Below are 16,917 nucleotides of genomic sequence, written 5' to 3'. Positions count from 1 at the left end.
ATGTTCTGGCCCCCGAAGGAAACTAGGCTGATGTTGTGGGCCAGAGAAAAAAGGGGCCGATGTTGTGGGCCGGAGAAAAAAGGAGCCAATGGTGTGGGCAAGAGGAAAAAGGGCAGATGGTGTGGGCCAGAGGTAAAAGGGCCGATGGTGTGGGCCAGAGGTAAAAGGGCCGATGGTGTGGGCCAGAGGTAAAAGGGCCGATGGTGTGGGCCAGAGGTAAAAAGGCCGATGGTGTGGGCCAGAGGAAAAAGGGGTGATGTTGCGGGCCAGGGAAAGAGGGGCCGATAGTGTGGGCCGGAAGAAAAGGGGCTAATGTTATGGGGCCGAAGGAAAATGGGCTGATGTTGTAGGCTGAGGGAAATAATTCCAGACCTAGGCTGCCGATGAGGTGGGCTGGAAATAAAGTTGGCCATTGTTAAGGGCCAAATGCAGGGAGCTGACTCTATGAGCCTATGTTATGGGCCAAATGCAAGGATTCTAGGAGCTGAGGGCCAGAAACAAGGCTTGAAGATGTTGGCTGGAAGCAGAGTGGCCAATGTTATTAAGGGCCAGAAGCAGTGGATTGATTTTTAAAACCCAAGTTTTAGTAACCCAATTTGGCTGGAAAACTTGCAATCTGGCAACCCTTAAGCAGCAGCTGCTCTGTCTGTACTACTGTTTAGTCAGGGATCTACCGAGAGCTGTAACAGGGGAGGAGACTGAAGGAGCCAACACAGGGGCCGCCCTCTCCCTGACATCATCAACTGCTGCCCAAGCTCTGCTCCGTGCAGCTTGAACTACAGGCACAGCTCTATTGTTTTTAGCTACTAGGAGACGGGCTGAGGCGGGAGTGTCAGAAAGGGCGGGACAGAGCCTGGAGGGGGAATAAGTTCTCCCAGCAGCCATCCTACTCGACCTGTGCCTTCTCTCTGGATTTTCTCCGATCCTCTGCAACCAGGGGATCGGCCGCCATTACGGAAGACCAGACTTACTGCAGCCTGCACAGCACTCTCGGTGTCTGTGACGTTGCAAGAGTAGGAGGGTAAGCAACTTCCTCTTTTATAGCAGCCCTTCCTTAGTGCCCTCAACCAATCCCTCCGCCCATATAACCAGTCCCCAGGGTTTCCTCTGCTCCCAGCACCTGCCCACAGCCCCGGGCACCATTCATTAGCCACTTTGGTGCCATACATAACTGCCCTGGTCATGGCTGCAATTTTATAGACTGGGCTGGTAGAATAGTGTTACTAGTTCTAAGATGTATTATAAATGTAACTGGCACAGTATTTATCTTGTTAGGTGTAGTGGGGGGTATTTTACATGAAACTGATGCTGCATTTATTCATCATTGTGCTGGGATACTCTAATAGAACTGGATCTGGCAACTACCATCCTTCTGCTTGCAAACCCCAGTTGCTCACCCACTTCCGCTTTTTAAAGAAGCCTACTATATCATGCAGTCCTTTTGTTTTTACAAAGATGTAGGCACATCTGCCTACCCCTTTCTAAAGGATCCTATGTGAAAAATGTGATTAATAAGTATAAAAATATATATTTGACTAAATATTTAGCAGTTCCAGCTGTTTTATGTTGTCCTACTCTGTATGATTTGCAAAGGGGTTTACCCACAGGAAAAGTGTAAACTTCATACACCCCCCCCCAAACAGGGGCGCTGCTGCCACTGCTAGTAGCTTTTAAGGGGTTGTTCACCTTAAATGTCTATTGTTTTTGAGAAAATTAACATCTGAAGTTAGCAGGTCTTACTAGGGTAGAATTAGTAGAGGCACCAGGGGAGGGGTCGCAGATCCATTTTACACACAAATGCATCAGTGCATTGAAACTCTGTAATCTCTGTATTGGCAGTTGGAGCTTTAAAGGAAAACTAAACCCTAAAAATGAATTTGGCAAAAAATGCCATATTTTATATACTGATCTTATTTGCAGCAGCCTAAAGTATCAGCTAATCAATGATGCAGGACTTCGAACTTGTCACAGGGGGTCACTCACATGCTCAGTGGGATCTGAGCAGCTGTTGAGAAGCTACATTTAGGGGTCATGCAAATCAAGCAGAAAATGAGGTTGGTCTGTAATATAATTATGTAATAATCAGGGTTGATTATTAAATTCTAATGCTAGTTGCACTGGTTTCTATGATGCATGTAGTGATTATCTTTATTAATAATTATTAATCAGCCTTAGATTATGACATTTATATTCTATGTGTCCCTAAGCTCAGTAATTGACAGCAGCACAGAGCATGTGCAGTGAATCAGCAGAAAAGAAGATGGGGAGATACTGGGGCATTTTGGAGGGGGCACAGGTCTTCCCTGCTAAAGGGCTGTGGTTGCCTTGGGCTGGTACAGAAGCCCAAAGCATTATGTACAACATTTCTACCATACTTCTTTGTTAAGCTTTAGTTCTCCTTTAAAATCTACTGCGCATGTCTGATTCTTATCGGTTATTTTGCATGCTCTACTGCTATTGGTTGTTTACATTATCAGGAAGTAACAAGCTCTCTGTCAGAGAATACCAGCTTTGCCACGGTTCCGGTTTAGGACGGAGCTGCTGTGAGTGAGGGGGGAGCACGGGTCATGAGGAAGGAAGGGGGGAGTATGTTTGTTTCAGTGAGCGACTCCATGTAAACGATCGGATACGAATGCTGGGGGAGGGAGGGGGCACACAGTAAGGGAAAGGCAAAGTTTCTGATGTCAGGACGTCAGGAGTAAGTAAGGTGAACAACCCCTTAGGACAACTTTTTTTTTTTAAAACTCAGAATTGTGTTGCTTATAGTGTAGAGAGTGCAAATGCGCTAGAACAGGGTGGCACAGAGACCAAAATCGTCCCTGATAGCGAAGTGTGTTGTTATGTGACCGTGTGTATATATGGCTTATGTGTGTGCCAAATCTGTGGACATTAAACATTGTCTTGGCAGAGCCTGCACTATGGCAACCCCATTCCTATGAACAAAAGCAAAAAGGTGGTTAAATAAGGCAGCCTTTTTGCAGAAAACTTGGTTAGTTTTTTATGAAACAAAAGAAAAACAAATAGTATTATGGCAAAACTTTGGTTGCCATTTTTATTTGACCAGCCAGGCCTCATCATTTAAAGCCAAACCCGTCCACAATGCTATCAATGCTGAAAAATAAATAGAAAATAAAACATGTTAATAGATTTTTTAATTTCTGGCAATGGGGAAATGCATGTAATCACCAACAAATTTCCTCCCCCAGGGCTGACTAGGGTCCCATCTTAGCAGATACTTTGCTGCTCAAAATGGCGCCGCTGGACCTGGATAAATATGTGGAGATTGCCCGGCAATGTAAATATCTTCCTGAAAATGACCTGAAGGTGAGTTGTGATTCTGCCAAGACTTTACCGACTGTTTTTTGCTTTTTGTATTTGTGATGGCTGATTTCAGATTTGCAGATAGTCTTTTCCCTATGCAAATTTCCCAGATTGCTACAGTAGTCGTTTAATGGGGCTCTCCTCCCCACAAACAGGTTTTGCATAATGTGAGACCATGTATTTCTTAGCATTATGCCTCTATATGTTTTTTTAGTTGTTTCAAAGTTACTTGTAAATGTTGTTGTAATGTTATGCCTTATGATTTGCGGGTTCTTTTGCTATGGCCAATGTAGCAGAAGCCAATTCTCCTTCAGGTCTGTTAATCAGCTGACTTCTCCTACATTGTTTCAGGAGTCTGAAAATATTAAGAGCCAGACAGATACCACTTTCATTAGCAAATAACTTTTGAACAAATTAATGAATCTATTTTGTCAGGCTTTGTTTTATGTGCAAAGATATTTTATGGAAACGGCCTTATATTCTTAAGTGTGTACATGTGCGTTATAAGTACTACAACCAGTGACGTAACAACATCCCACTGGGCCCCCCTGCCAAAAAATACACAGGGATACACAGCCACCCCTGACCCGCTCCCCTTCCACTTGCCCTCGATTCACAGTAACTTTAGAGGAAGACCCCGAGGTACAGCCCCCCATTCCCCTGAGCCCCTCTGCGACTGCTTTATAGTTATGCCACTGATTCTAGAAAGTACACATGTTTTAAATAGAAGGTTGGTCCACTATAGTGGGGCAAATGGACTTTGTGGATTCAGTGGACGCTGACTGGCCCCCCATTAGAAATATCAGATCCAATAACTGATTTTTAAAAGGACGTGTCATACTTAGTATTTGAAATGGTAATGTTAAAAAAAGGTGCAAAAACATCTGATCTTCCAAAAATCAGATCTAAATGTAATTTATCTGATCCCATAGATTGAAAGGAAACCAATTTTCTGTCTGTGGGGAACTGTTCTCAGAGTGATGGCAGACATCTAAACTATAGGGTTCATGTAGTCAATTTGTTAAGATCCTGGGCTTTGAAGATGTCTGTTATTTTAAAATGATAAATCTAAATTTTAATAATTTTGAGTTCTGCTCCAAAACTCTGCATGAGAGCAATGATTAGAGCTTAAAGGAGCCATTCACCTTTAAATTAATCTTTAGTGTGATATAGAGAGTGATATTCTGAGACGATTTGCAGTTGGTTTTCATTTTCTATTATTTGTGTTTTTTTTTAGTTATTTAGCTTTTTATTCAGCAGCTCTCCATTCTGCAATTTCAGACTCTGGTTACTAGGGTATAAATTACCCTAGCAACCATGCGTTGATTTGAATAAGAGACTGGGGGACTAAACAGGGAAATTAAAACATATTTGGTCCTTGAGAAGTGGATAATTAGATTATGAATGCATAATGCACTTCCGCTAAGAAAAAATTACCCACAAAGAGGAAAGAATGGTGATGCAGGTAATCTTTATTTGCCTCACATGGTCCAAACATGGAATAGCTTCAATTTTGTTTCTTATTTGCCCTGCAGCTATCATTATCACAGAACACCTTAAATTGTTGCAGGATTGCCCACAATCAGGTGATCGTGCCAAAAAGACACTACATTTTTGTTGGTTGTGCCAGGAGAAAATTCTTATAAGGGCCACCTATGGCAAGTCTTTCTTGCTTGAGAATAAATTTTGGCATGGATTTCTGTTGCAGTAAAGTTACCCATAATAGTAAATAACTTAGAAGGTCACCCCCATTCTGAAAAAACCCTCTCTTGATCCCTCCAATCTTGACAACCTCCGACCTATCTCTCTGCTACCTTTCATCTCTAAACTACTTGAGCGCCTAGTCTACAACCGACTTACCTCATTCCTCTCTGACAATAACCTGCTGGACCCCCTACAATCTGGTTTTAAGCCACAACACTCCACGGAAACTGCCCTGACTCGACTAACTAATGACCTTTTAACCGCTAAAGCCAACAATCATTTCTCACTACTAATACTGCTTGACCTCTCAGCCGCATTTGACACTGTAGATCACCCTCTCCTCCTCCAGTCCCTCCAGTCGCTTGGCTTTTGTGACACAGCCCTGTCCTGGTTCTCTTCTTACATCACCAATCGTTCCTTCAGTGTCTCCTACAATGGAGTATCATCTTCTCCCCTACCTCTTTCTGTTGGAGTTCCTCAAGGCTCTGTCCTGGGACCATTACTATTCTCCCTCTATACTTCCTCCCTTGGCAAATTAATAAATTCGTATGGTTTCCACTACCACCTCTATGCTGACGATACTCAAATCTATCTCTAATCTCCTGATCTCAACCCAGAACTCCTAACTCGCGTCTCCTCCTGCCTGTCCGCTATCTCTACCTGGATGTCGCAACGCTACCTTAAATTAAACCTCTCTAAAACTGAAATGGTTCTCTTTCCTCCAAGAAACACCAGTAGCATCCCCGAAGTATCCATCATAGTTAACAATTCCACTATCACCCCCTCTCCCCAGGCCCGGTGCCTTGGGGTTATCCTAGATTCTGCCCTGTCATTCACTCCTCATATCCAGTCACTTATTAAATCATGTCACTTCCACCTAAGGAACATATCCAAAATACGATCATTTATCACCCAAGACGCTGCCAAAATTCTTATTCACTCTCTCATCATATCGCGTCTAGACTACTGTAACTCTCTTTTAATTGGCCTCCCCCTCCAGAGACTGTCACCTCTCCAGTCCATAATGAACACTGCTGCGAGACTCATACACCTCAGCAACCGCTCATCCTCTGCCTCGCCATTCTGTCAATCCCTGCACTGGCTTCCGTTGCCTTTCAGAATCAAATTCAAATTAATGACACTGACTTTCAAAGCACTTCACAACTCTGCTCCACCCTACATCTCTGAACTCATCTCTATATACTCACCCACTCGCTTACTTCGCTCCTCTACTGACCTGCTACTCAAATCTTCTCTCATTACCTCCTCACATGCTCGCATTCAAGACTTTGGAAGGGCTGCACCCCTCCTCTGGAACGCTCTCCCACGATCTGTCCGACTTTCTCCCAACCTTTCTGCTTTCAAAAAATCTCTGAAAACGCACTTCTTTCGAGAAGCCTACCCTCACTCTGCTTAACTACCAAACGCAACACCACATACAACACCACATTTCTCACCCACTTACTTCGATCTTGCCCACTCCCACACCTTGTGTATTACTCCCTTCCCTTTAGACTGTATGCCTATGCATAGGGCCTTCCTCACCTCTTTGTACCTGTATTGATTGTGATGTTTGTTACTCCATATATTCTATGTATGTAATTCATGTGATGTAGTTGTATAATCACAGTTACTTTACAGTGCTACGCAATATGTTGGCGCTATATAAATACATGTTGATAATAATAATAATAATAAGGTAAAATTGCAGTGCAGCCATTTTTAAGTAAGAACAGTGTTTTTCTCCTGCGGGAAATAAGAGACGGCCTAAAGGAGGTGGCCATAGACAACACGATAATATCGTACAGAACTAATTTTCTTGCTTAATCATAAGATACAGGTAGAATTATATTCTATTGTTTCTAACTGTATTTATGACTATTCAGCTCTACATTTGTGTATTGAAATGAAAGATCGTAATTGTAACTTCGATGGCCACCTTTTGGATTGTCTGATGAAGCTAAATAGAAATTGTTTAAGAGATAGGTTAGTGGATATGTGTCATATTATTTTCACCCCACCCCATTCGAAGATGCCATATTGTATAGTTTTTTGATAGATATAGCTATTTGAAAAATGTTATGTAACATTTTATTTTTTTTATTTTTATTTTTAAAGAGGCTATGTGATTATGTCTGTGATCTGCTACTGGAGGAATCAAATGTGCAGCCTGTATCTACGCCAGTAACTGTTTGTGGAGATATACATGGACAGGTAAGTCAATTTTCATAAAGTTGCCACCAGGCATAGTGTGTTTCATTTAAAGGCAAACTGATAAAAAATTAAAGATTGCAATTGTGGCTGACAGCAATATGGTCAAGGTACATGGAAAACTAATTGCTCACCTCTTACCCTTGACTAGTGCTTCTCTTCAGTGTAAAATTTACCAAACCTGGGCATGATGGGCCACTATTTTTTCATCCTTTCCCAGGCATCCCCTGCTCTTTAGACTTTTCCAAACAGTTCTGTACTTAGCATGTGCTGGTCTACAGCATAGGGGATGCCTGGAAACTTGGTAGTGGCCTGTTCTGCTGAAAACTGACTCAGACACTTGTTTTAGTTTTTTCTATGAAGTAGGAACACCTCTTCCTTAAGAAGAGTAAGCGATTAAAGTTACTGCGTGGGGCGCCTAACAGATTGGCGTACATCAGTGACTTTAGTTTTTTTTGTCCTTTAATTATAGCAGAGAATGTCTCTCAACAATGTACCTTTTAAGCTGTCTGCTTTTGCATGCACACTCAAGAGTTGAGGTCAGCACACACAACAAACTGTGGTGCGCATAAAGAATTTAATGTGTGCACAGAAGTTTTTTTTTGCACACTTAGCCAAGAAGAAATTAGAGGGAACTGGTCGTTCCAAAGATGACTACTGTCATTGTCTCTTATTTTTTTCCTTCTATTTTTATGGGAGTTAATTCTATCTCATTATAAAGGCATGGGAGGGGAAGTTTTCTATTTTTTTTTTTTTTTTTTTAAATAAAAAAGAATTATATATGTATTTTAAAAACATGATATCTTCGCACTCCTCATTACAAGACGTTATGAAACTTTTTTTTAATTTTTACTATTCAGTGTGTCACAACCATTTTGTTAACAACATGCATTAAGAGTATTCGTTCTCCCGTTGAAATAGCAAGTGATTATATGAACTTACAACTGATGCTTGTTTTCTAGTTTTACGATCTATGTGAGCTCTTTAGAACTGGTGGGCAAGTTCCTGACACAAATTACATCTTCATGGTGAGTGTGGGTGAAGGGAGTTATACTATTTTTGGGATTCTTAAAGCATCTTGTGTTTTTAAACTGAAATTCTGATTACAATGCACAGTATGTATTTTCTTTTATTTTTTTTTTTAAACTTCAGTTTTATTTTCAATAATTGAAAGAGAGAAATGGTCATACATTGATAGATACAATTATTCAGTATTATATTTTCTCTTTTAGATCATATACCATGAGTCAAAGTATACATTTGCAGATAAAACCAACATCAAACCAATTAACATATCAGCCATCAATAATAAAAAAAAAAAAAAAGGAAGAAAAGCAATGTGTCAGTATAATCTCAATAGTCTATCAAGGTTGGGTATATGTATCCATAAAGGTGTACCAAGATGCAGGTCTAGTTTGTTGTCTCTCTCTTTGCTGCCCCTTTTTCCATACTACCTCTGATTTTTATTTGGGTTATGCATTCCTGCAAAGTAGGTGTTGTAGCAGTTTTCTAGTACGTGGCTATGAGAGTAGTAGCAGAATTGAATATATGAAATAATAGTTTCTTGGTGCTTTTGGCTAGTCTTATTGGGTAGATTTGTAGGAGGGCTATCTCCGGTTCTTTAGGGAGATGTTGTTTGAGTAGCTGTGTTAGCATTTGAAAGATGTTTTGCCAAAAATGTGAAATTGTATGGCAGTGCCACGACATATGTAGTAATGTGCCCTGCTGTCCACAACCCCTCCAGCAGTTCTTTGGCTATATACTCGAGTATAAGCCGACCAGAGTATAAGCCGAGGTACCTAATTTTACCAACGAAAACTGGGAAAACTTATTGACTTGAGTATAAACCTAGGGTGAAAAATGACACATCAACCTGTTCCATTGCATACCTATACTATATACTTGCTATATAAAACTGTGCGACAAAAAAACTAGGTCGGACGTTTTTATTTTAACAAGTGACTAAATCACCTTTCTTTTGGTATCAAAAACAGTGCCAAAGATAACTGCAACACTAAGCTAAGGTGCTACTGTCCCATCCTAACATGCCAAGCAGGCCCAGGACATGAAAAGCCCAGGTCTCAGGGCAGGGCATGCCCCCCGCATCTGCACCCGAGTAATTTAAGAATAAGGAGCCACTCACCTGTCAGAGCCCCGGGGCTATGCAGTGTCCCTATAGGCAGCAGGCAGAAGTGGGTGGCAGTTAGCTCACAAGGGCCAATTGTCCGCTGAGAGCGCCCATTAACTTCTTTTTGCAGCCTCACTCATTGCAACTTCATTCCTGCCTTGACTCCCTCTCACCCAGGGTCGGAATGGGGGCACCGGGGCCCCCTTGCTGCTCCGGAGTTCCGGTTCCCCTGTATGTGTGTATGCATGTCAGTGCACAGCGCAACGCTAGTGCGCATGCGTGCGGCACACCCCTAGTGCGCAAGTGCGAAATTTGCTGTCCGGACAGTCCAGGACCGGGTAGTGGCGCACTGCCACTGAGGGAGGACGGGGCAGCCAGGGGAAAAAGCACTGCCCCCTCTGTGGACGCCCATGTACCTAGCTAGGTAACTTTTATACTGACTTTAGTATACGCCGAGGTAGACTTTTTTTCAGCAGATTTTGGGTGCTGAAAAACTCGGCTTATACTCGAGTATATACGGTAGGTGTAATTATTGCCAGCTTAGCCGGGGTTAGATGCCACCTGTAGATCAACTTAATGTGGGCTTCTCTTTCTACTTTCTGCCATTGCTGTATAGTAAAACTTTTTTGGAGATCCTGCTCCCATTTGATCATATACGGTAGTTTGTCATCTAGATCTTGTGCTAACATTTGCTTATAACACTCTGAAATAAGTCGTCTCCCATTCCATGATTTTTTGCATAGGTATTCCATGTTGGTTTTGTGTCGACTCTTTTTATAGTCTTTATTTTGTGAATGTAGCCAGTGAGTTATTTGATTTGGGCAATGCTGAAATTGGGAGCAGCGGGGAGGGGAATATCCCAAAGTTATGTTTGCTAGCCATTTTGTGCCATGTTTGCAGGGTGTATCTGGTGGTGGGTAATAGCAAGTTAATGGGGGGGTCTAGATTTTTTGTTAAGCCAAATGTATTGCGTAAGCTGTCGTTGGTCTGCATACTCTGCCTCTAGATCAATCCATTTTTTCTGTCCTGTTGGGCATGCATTTCAGATGACCGATTCCAGTATTGTTGCCATGTGATACGCTTTAATGTTTGGGATACCTAGACCTCCTGATGCTCTAGGGTACTGAGTAATTTGGAACTTGACTCTGGGTTGCTTGTCTTGCCAAATGAACCTGTTAATTGTTCGTTGTAGTGTTTTGAGGTAGATGGGGGGCAGAGAGATTTGAAGAGTCCTGAATAGGTACAAGATCTGGGGTGGAGTAGATCCATTTTTACTGCAACTATGTGGCCTAGCCATGAAATGTGTTCTTTTCGCCATGTAGTCTTGGATTATCTTGTGTAACAGGGGTTGATAATTCAACCGATAGCTTCTGGGTCTTTTGGCAATTTAACTCCTAAGTAGGTAACATAAGAATCCCTCCATTCAAAGTGATTGTTTGAGAGCACCACATTTAAATTTGTGCATCAAATTTGAATAAATTTTGCCTTGTCCATAATAATTTTGCCTTGTCCATTGTATTACTTATTGTGGACATAGCTTCATATGCAATACTGGTGTTTCTTAACAAGGTGGTAACACTGGTAAAGCACTATTTTTAATAAAGTGCCTGTTCATTGAATAATACATTTCTTTATTTATTTTGCACTCTTTACTTTTGTAGGGTGACTTTGTTGATAGAGGATATTACAGTCTTGAGACATTCACCTTCCTTCTTGCCCTGAAAGCCAAATGGCCTGACCGTATTACCTTGCTGCGAGGGAACCATGAAAGCAGACAGATCACACAGGTGTATGGATTCTACGGTGAGCACTGTTGTCCACATCCATAAAAGCCAATTCAAGATATGTAAAAAAAAAAAAACAAGCTTTCTAATGCCTGACTTTTTATAAGATGCTTTTTTTGAAACCATAAAGAACAGCGGTCTAGACAAGGTTTTGAACGATAAATCACTCTTCAACGTAATGGAAAGCTTATCCTGAGAGGCAGAAATGTGAGCAATTATTGATCAGAAAACTATTAGCACTTCTTTTAAAGTCAAATCTCCATATAGATGTATAACCATAAGACGGTATTACTGCATAATCTATTAATTATCCTTATTTTGCTGGGGATCTGCTTATGTCAAATGCATTCCTACATTAATTCCTGTTTTCACTACTTATGTGAGTTTGCTTTACATAAACACAGAGAGACCCTCCTACAATGAGACACTTGCATTTCAATGGAGGTCATTGGTAGCGCTGCTGTGAATAAAGCACTCCGCCCTATTTGTTAAGTTTAATGTTGTGCAAACATTGTTACTGAGGTGGCTGATTGGAGGCAGGAGAGGAATGGGTCTTGACTGCTTTGTATGACCGGAGTAGAGAGCTAGTTATACACTTGGCTAACTGTGAGATTAATATTTGCCTCTTGGATGCAAAAAATAATCAGCTCTTAGTCCTTAAGCTGTATATAACAAAATGTGTATGTATTTAAAAAACTTTTCCTACTACAACTATTTTAGAAACATTCCTGCTTTATATGCTATTTTCAATTGAATGCTTTCTCAATCCATGGGTGCAGTTCAGACATTGGCAGCAGTGAAATAGAAAATCACAATGAAGAGATGGGCGAGTAGCACTATAGCACATGGGCCAGCCCTTTATTAATTTGCATCCGATTAATCCAATTGGCTGTCTTTAGGATTAATTTTTTGTGAATAAAGGACAAAGTGCACAAGCATGTTTAGAAGTGCTGGAGCCTTATTTATTGCACAATTTCTATCTTCCCATTGCCCATATTCTGTGACTTCTTAGAGGGGACTAACTCAGTTTCCTGAGATTGGTAAGCACAAGCTTTATTATTACATTTTAAGGAGGCATTTGTTTTAAATGGGTCTATTGTGAAAAGTATTTGTTTTGCAAAGTTCTACTTCTTTGGTAGGACTTGGCAAAAGGTGGACAATCCCTTTAAAGGCCACGTGAATGAGTGTAATGAAATTTGTTAATGTTAAGTCACGTACTTTGTCATTTTGTTTTTCCTTCACTTCCTCATAGACGAGTGCCAGACAAAATATGGAAATGCCAATGCTTGGAGATACTGCACAAAGGTTTTCGATATGCTGACTGTAGCAGCTGTAAGTAGCAATAATCTTTTACATTTTCTCTGTTTGTGCGAAAATTCCTGTTGGAGAAAGTTTCAGAATGTGGCTCTGCCCTTTATTGCATGGTGCAGCTCCACCTTTATTAATATTGTGTACTGTCAAGTAAATTTGATCTGGCCAAGGCTTGAGTATTGCAAACCTGCAGGGCACCATTGTTTTAATTTTTGGCCCTGTGTATTACAGTCATAAAATTCAAGCTGTAATGTGCTTAAAGTAGTATATTGGTTTGGGTACATAACATGTCATGACAAATAGTAGTTTAGATGCCAAGAGGTAGAGTCCTGCGTGGGTCCATTTTTTGAAACCTGTTCTCGACCCGTACCCACATCCCAAACCAATTTGACCCGCATGTTTCTGCTACCCGACCCACAATAAACCAACTAACCTTCTGACCCGGGGAACACACAAAACCGGAAGTGACGTCACCTCTGATTGGCAGTGACGTCACTCTAGAGCTGATTCTTCACAAAACAAATTAAAAAAACTGGAAGAACCACAAGGGAGGGATCAAGCCTACACCTTTGTTGGGTACCCAGCTTGGTAACTGGCAGACTGCCCGCATGGTCAAGGAATCGGCTTTTTGCCCAAAACCTGACCACTTTGTGTGTAACTGGCCCGATGCAGGACTCTACCAAGAGGGCAGTTTGCAGCAATACCATACATTTTATGTTTTTTGAATGACATTTTGTCTAGAATACTTAGCGCTTTCCATTTTTTTGCAGTTGATAGATGAACAGATACTCTGTGTGCACGGTGGCCTCTCCCCTGACATAAAAACTCTGGACCAGATACGGACAATTGAACGGAATCAAGAGATTCCACACAAAGGAGCTTTTTGTGATCTTGTTTGGTCAGACCCAGAAGATGTGGATACTTGGGCCATCAGCCCTCGAGGCGCAGGGTGGTTGTTTGGAGCCAAGGTGACCAATGAGGTAACAAGAATTACTTTCTGACTAGTGCTTGCAACTTGGATGCATGAGCTGGTCGTGGTAAATTGCACTTGCAAAATATTTAGATATACATCCTCATGGAAAGAACCATGCATTGTAACTTGTAAAATGTAAAAAAGAGTTTAGGTAAGTAGGCCATTAAAGCAGTAGCAAAATACCAAATGAAAATCCAGTCTGAAAGTATATTAAGTTGCATGAAATCAAAAGTCCATATAATTTCTATGTGATCACTTACATTATTCCTACTGAAATCATACAAGCTATTATTTTGATTAATGCTATTGCTTATTTTCCTCTTGCAGTTTGTGCATATCAACAATCTGAAGCTGATTTGCAGAGCGCACCAGTTAGTACATGAGGGCTACAAATTCATGTTTGATGAGAAGCTTGTCACTGTGTGGTCAGCTCCCAACTATTGCTACCGTTGTGGCAACATCGCCTCTATTATGGTTTTTAAGGATGTGAACACACGAGAGCCAAAGCTCTTTAGAGCTGTTCCTGACTCTGAGCGGGTTATCCCTCCCAGAACCACCACGCCGTACTTTCTCTGAAGTCCATTAACTTCTTGTGTACTGTGCTGGGTCTTTTTTTCATTTTATTTTAAGCACTTTGCTGCTGAAATGCTGAATATTGCCTTTTTTTCTTTCGAATTATAGAATATATATTCTGTTTATATCTCTATTGTTTCTTTGCTTAGCAGTCCTTGCATTACAGTCCCCAAAGGGGTAATCTCTTTTTTGTACTGACAAAGGGGATTAACAACAAATATGAAAACCCAAATTAGCACCAACTTCCCATAGCTGGAGGTGGGGTTGGGAATCTTTTAAACTGGCCATACACAAGTACATCTACTTGTTTGGTGAGGTAGATCTTTGCCTAAATTGGATGGCAGATGGTTCTAAACCTACACAAATCCTGGCCACTTTTCTGGTGATCTGAAGGGGCCTATACACAGATACATAAGATGTTGGCTCAGTCTGTAGGGACCAAGATGTCCACTTTTATCAACCTGTGCATGGCCAGCTTTGGGTTATAGTATGGCATGTCTTTAATGTTGTGTTCATATGAGATTGATTGAACATTGATACCTTTAGGGAAATGGCACAAATCCCCCTAAACTGTACAGTACTGTGTTTCTTGACAGTAATTGCTTATGAGGTACATCCTCCAGCAGTCATGTCAAGGGAAAGTGATCTGGAGGGGGGTAGTGGCATTTTTGCACTACCAGAAATAACAGTAATCAAAGTGTTCCTCTGTCATCAAGCCTATAGAGTAAAGTTAATATTACTCTGTTTTCTAAGCCTTACTTCCCAGTGCCATTGTTTGTCTTGATGCTGCATTATTCTGGAAAATTTCCCAAACATTGCACCAGTTCAGTAACCAGGCACCTGCTTTCCTTAGTCTAGCTGCACTGACCAAATGTAGTTGGTTATTGGTTGCTGTGGATAACACCATGTTAATGGGGGTATCTCTTTGAAATGAAAGCAAACTATACAAGTCAATGAGGCCTCAGAAAAAAATTACCATGTACAAATCTCCATGTTGACCTTTTAGTAGATCAGAACTCCGCTTCCAAATCTTCATTTTTATACTTTATTGAAAATATGATGTGTGACATTTCACATTTATAATATTACTGGTGAAAGTAATCACCTCACTTGCAGATTTATGTAATATGACTGAAAACTGTATTTTTTATATTATGATTTTTTGGGGTTATGCCTTGATAAAATAATTACATGTACAAAATGTTTTTATTTAACTTACGCTGAGACCCAACCAACCAGACATCTATTTACACAACATGTTGGAAAAGAAAGCAGTGTTAGGTGGAGGGGAATACTCCAATAATCTAGCTGCCCAATCTTTCATCTTTACTAATAATTAGGTAAAAGAGTAGAAACACACCCCAGACACTCCAAATATATAAAAAAGTAATTGCACAGTTTACAAAAAGATTATTTCCCTTCATGAAATATCAATAAGTAGTTTATTATTGGCTAACAACTATATGAGATATATATATGTGTGTGTGTATATATATATATATATATATATATATATATATATATATATATATATATATATATATAGTTAATAAAGTACCCCATATTATAAAATATATGGATATTGTAAGTTACCAAGGAGTTCCATGACCATATATCCTCATATTTTGCAACAGGGGTACTTTATTTATTATAATACATGAATTTCAGGAGTCATGTGGCAGAAATTACACCACTTAACTCAGATTATAACTGATGACTTCACTAAGCACCGTTTATAAGGATATAATTTGCAGGACATATGATCCTTTCAATGGTAAAGAGTTGGCAGTGTAAAGAAAAGATGCATTTCCATTGTGGTTAAACATCAGAACATGCACATTTTTATTATATTCGAGGCAACATAATTGTTTGGGTAGTGCCGAATAGGGAAGCTAACTTCTGTTGTGTAGGCACAAGAATTGGAAAACTTGTCATTAACCTTACGTGTATGCTGTAATATAACCAGAAGTCCTCATTAGTTTATTGATGCACGTAATTGATCTGTTACTTTTTCGCAATGCCATTTTTGCTCTGATTTTAATATAGTCATTTGCCATACCTTTAAGAAATCCTGAGAGGTTTAACCTGGCTCCTAAAGGCAATGTGACTGGCGAACCACGTGACTAGAGACTTAAAATCTGGGAATACTAACTCTCTATCACAAAGTACAAGCAAAATTGTGTTTATACGTGTGGTGGCTGTATGCTCCTTTTTCTGGGGGACAGAATTTTATTTTGCACCATAATAGTGTTCTGCTGCCCATCACAGCAGTGCTGGCCTTTCTGGCTCCACAAGGAACAGTTTAGAGTGAAGCCTTTATTAACATTAAGGCGAGTAGACACTTCCCACTACCCTTTGTGGATAGTGGAAGTTGCACAGCTGAATTTTTTTACACACCCCTTTCCTATGCTGTAAATATTGCTTTCATTTACTGTTATTGCCAAGCTGGTCTAATAAATTAAATAGGGGGGGCGTTCAGCTCTGCAATGCCCCCCATCATTTTCCGCTCTCTTTATCCAATATTTGTATTTTAAATTTTCTTTGTAAGGACAAAAAGATTTTAGCAGCAAAGCTATCAAAGATTTATTTGTAAATGCCTTGTGTTGTGCGTGTTAGAAAAAAAAAAAAAAAACTTTATTACCTTTTCATCCACCATTTGTTTTAAAGCAGATCTGTAAATGAGAAAATAAAGCTTTTGACAAAGGCTGCATCTTTTGGGGTATTTTTATTACTAGAGAATTCGTAAAAAAAATGCTGCTTTTGAACATGTATATTGATATAATTGTACCAATCTTTGTGGGTTTTTTCCCCATCCAAATGTTCCTGTACTTAAAGAAAAAAAACTCCTGTTATAAAGTATATTGATTCACATAGAAGTTAACTATAATATAAATAAAGTTAGTTTTTAATAA

At 40.2% G+C, this 16,917-nt stretch overlaps 1 protein-coding gene across 2 annotated transcripts; it reads left to right on the top strand.

Annotated features, from left to right (window-relative positions):
- The first annotated feature begins 755 nt into the window (after positions 1–755).
- LOC108700017 (serine/threonine-protein phosphatase 6 catalytic subunit) lies at positions 756–16,917 on the top strand. Of its 2 annotated transcripts, none has more exons than XM_018232851.2 (8): positions 756–1,021; positions 3,207–3,324; positions 7,144–7,239; positions 8,199–8,264; positions 11,026–11,167; positions 12,401–12,480; positions 13,230–13,439; positions 13,760–16,917. In XM_018232851.2, exons 2-8 carry the CDS (start codon positions 3,250–3,252, stop codon positions 14,006–14,008), a joined length of 918 nt encoding a protein of 305 aa, XP_018088340.1. In that variant the 5' UTR covers positions 756–1,021; positions 3,207–3,249; the 3' UTR covers positions 14,009–16,917. The 2 variants fall into 2 exon arrangements, with proteins under 2 accessions (XP_018088340.1, XP_018088341.1); XM_018232852.2 differs by lacking the exon at positions 756–1,021 and adding an exon at positions 2,447–2,543.

This window comes from Xenopus laevis, chromosome 8S, assembly GCF_017654675.1.
Source record: "Xenopus laevis strain J_2021 chromosome 8S, Xenopus_laevis_v10.1, whole genome shotgun sequence".
NCBI lineage: Eukaryota > Metazoa > Chordata > Amphibia > Anura > Pipidae > Xenopus > Xenopus laevis.
This window is presented reverse-complemented; position numbering and strand designations above follow the sequence as displayed.

Bases quoted from the DNA above. Each gene is read 5' to 3' on its own strand.
- LOC108700017 (XM_018232851.2), top strand. From the start codon at position 3,250: ATGGCGCCGCTGGACCTGGATAAATATGTGGAGATTGCCCGGCAATGT. The intron at 3,325-7,143 runs GTGAGTTGTGAT...TTATTTTTAAAG, and splicing joins TTCCTGAAAATGACCTGAAG to AGGCTATGTGATTATGTCTG. The intron at 11,168-12,400 runs GTGAGCACTGTT...ACTTCCTCATAG, and splicing joins ACAGGTGTATGGATTCTACG to ACGAGTGCCAGACAAAATAT.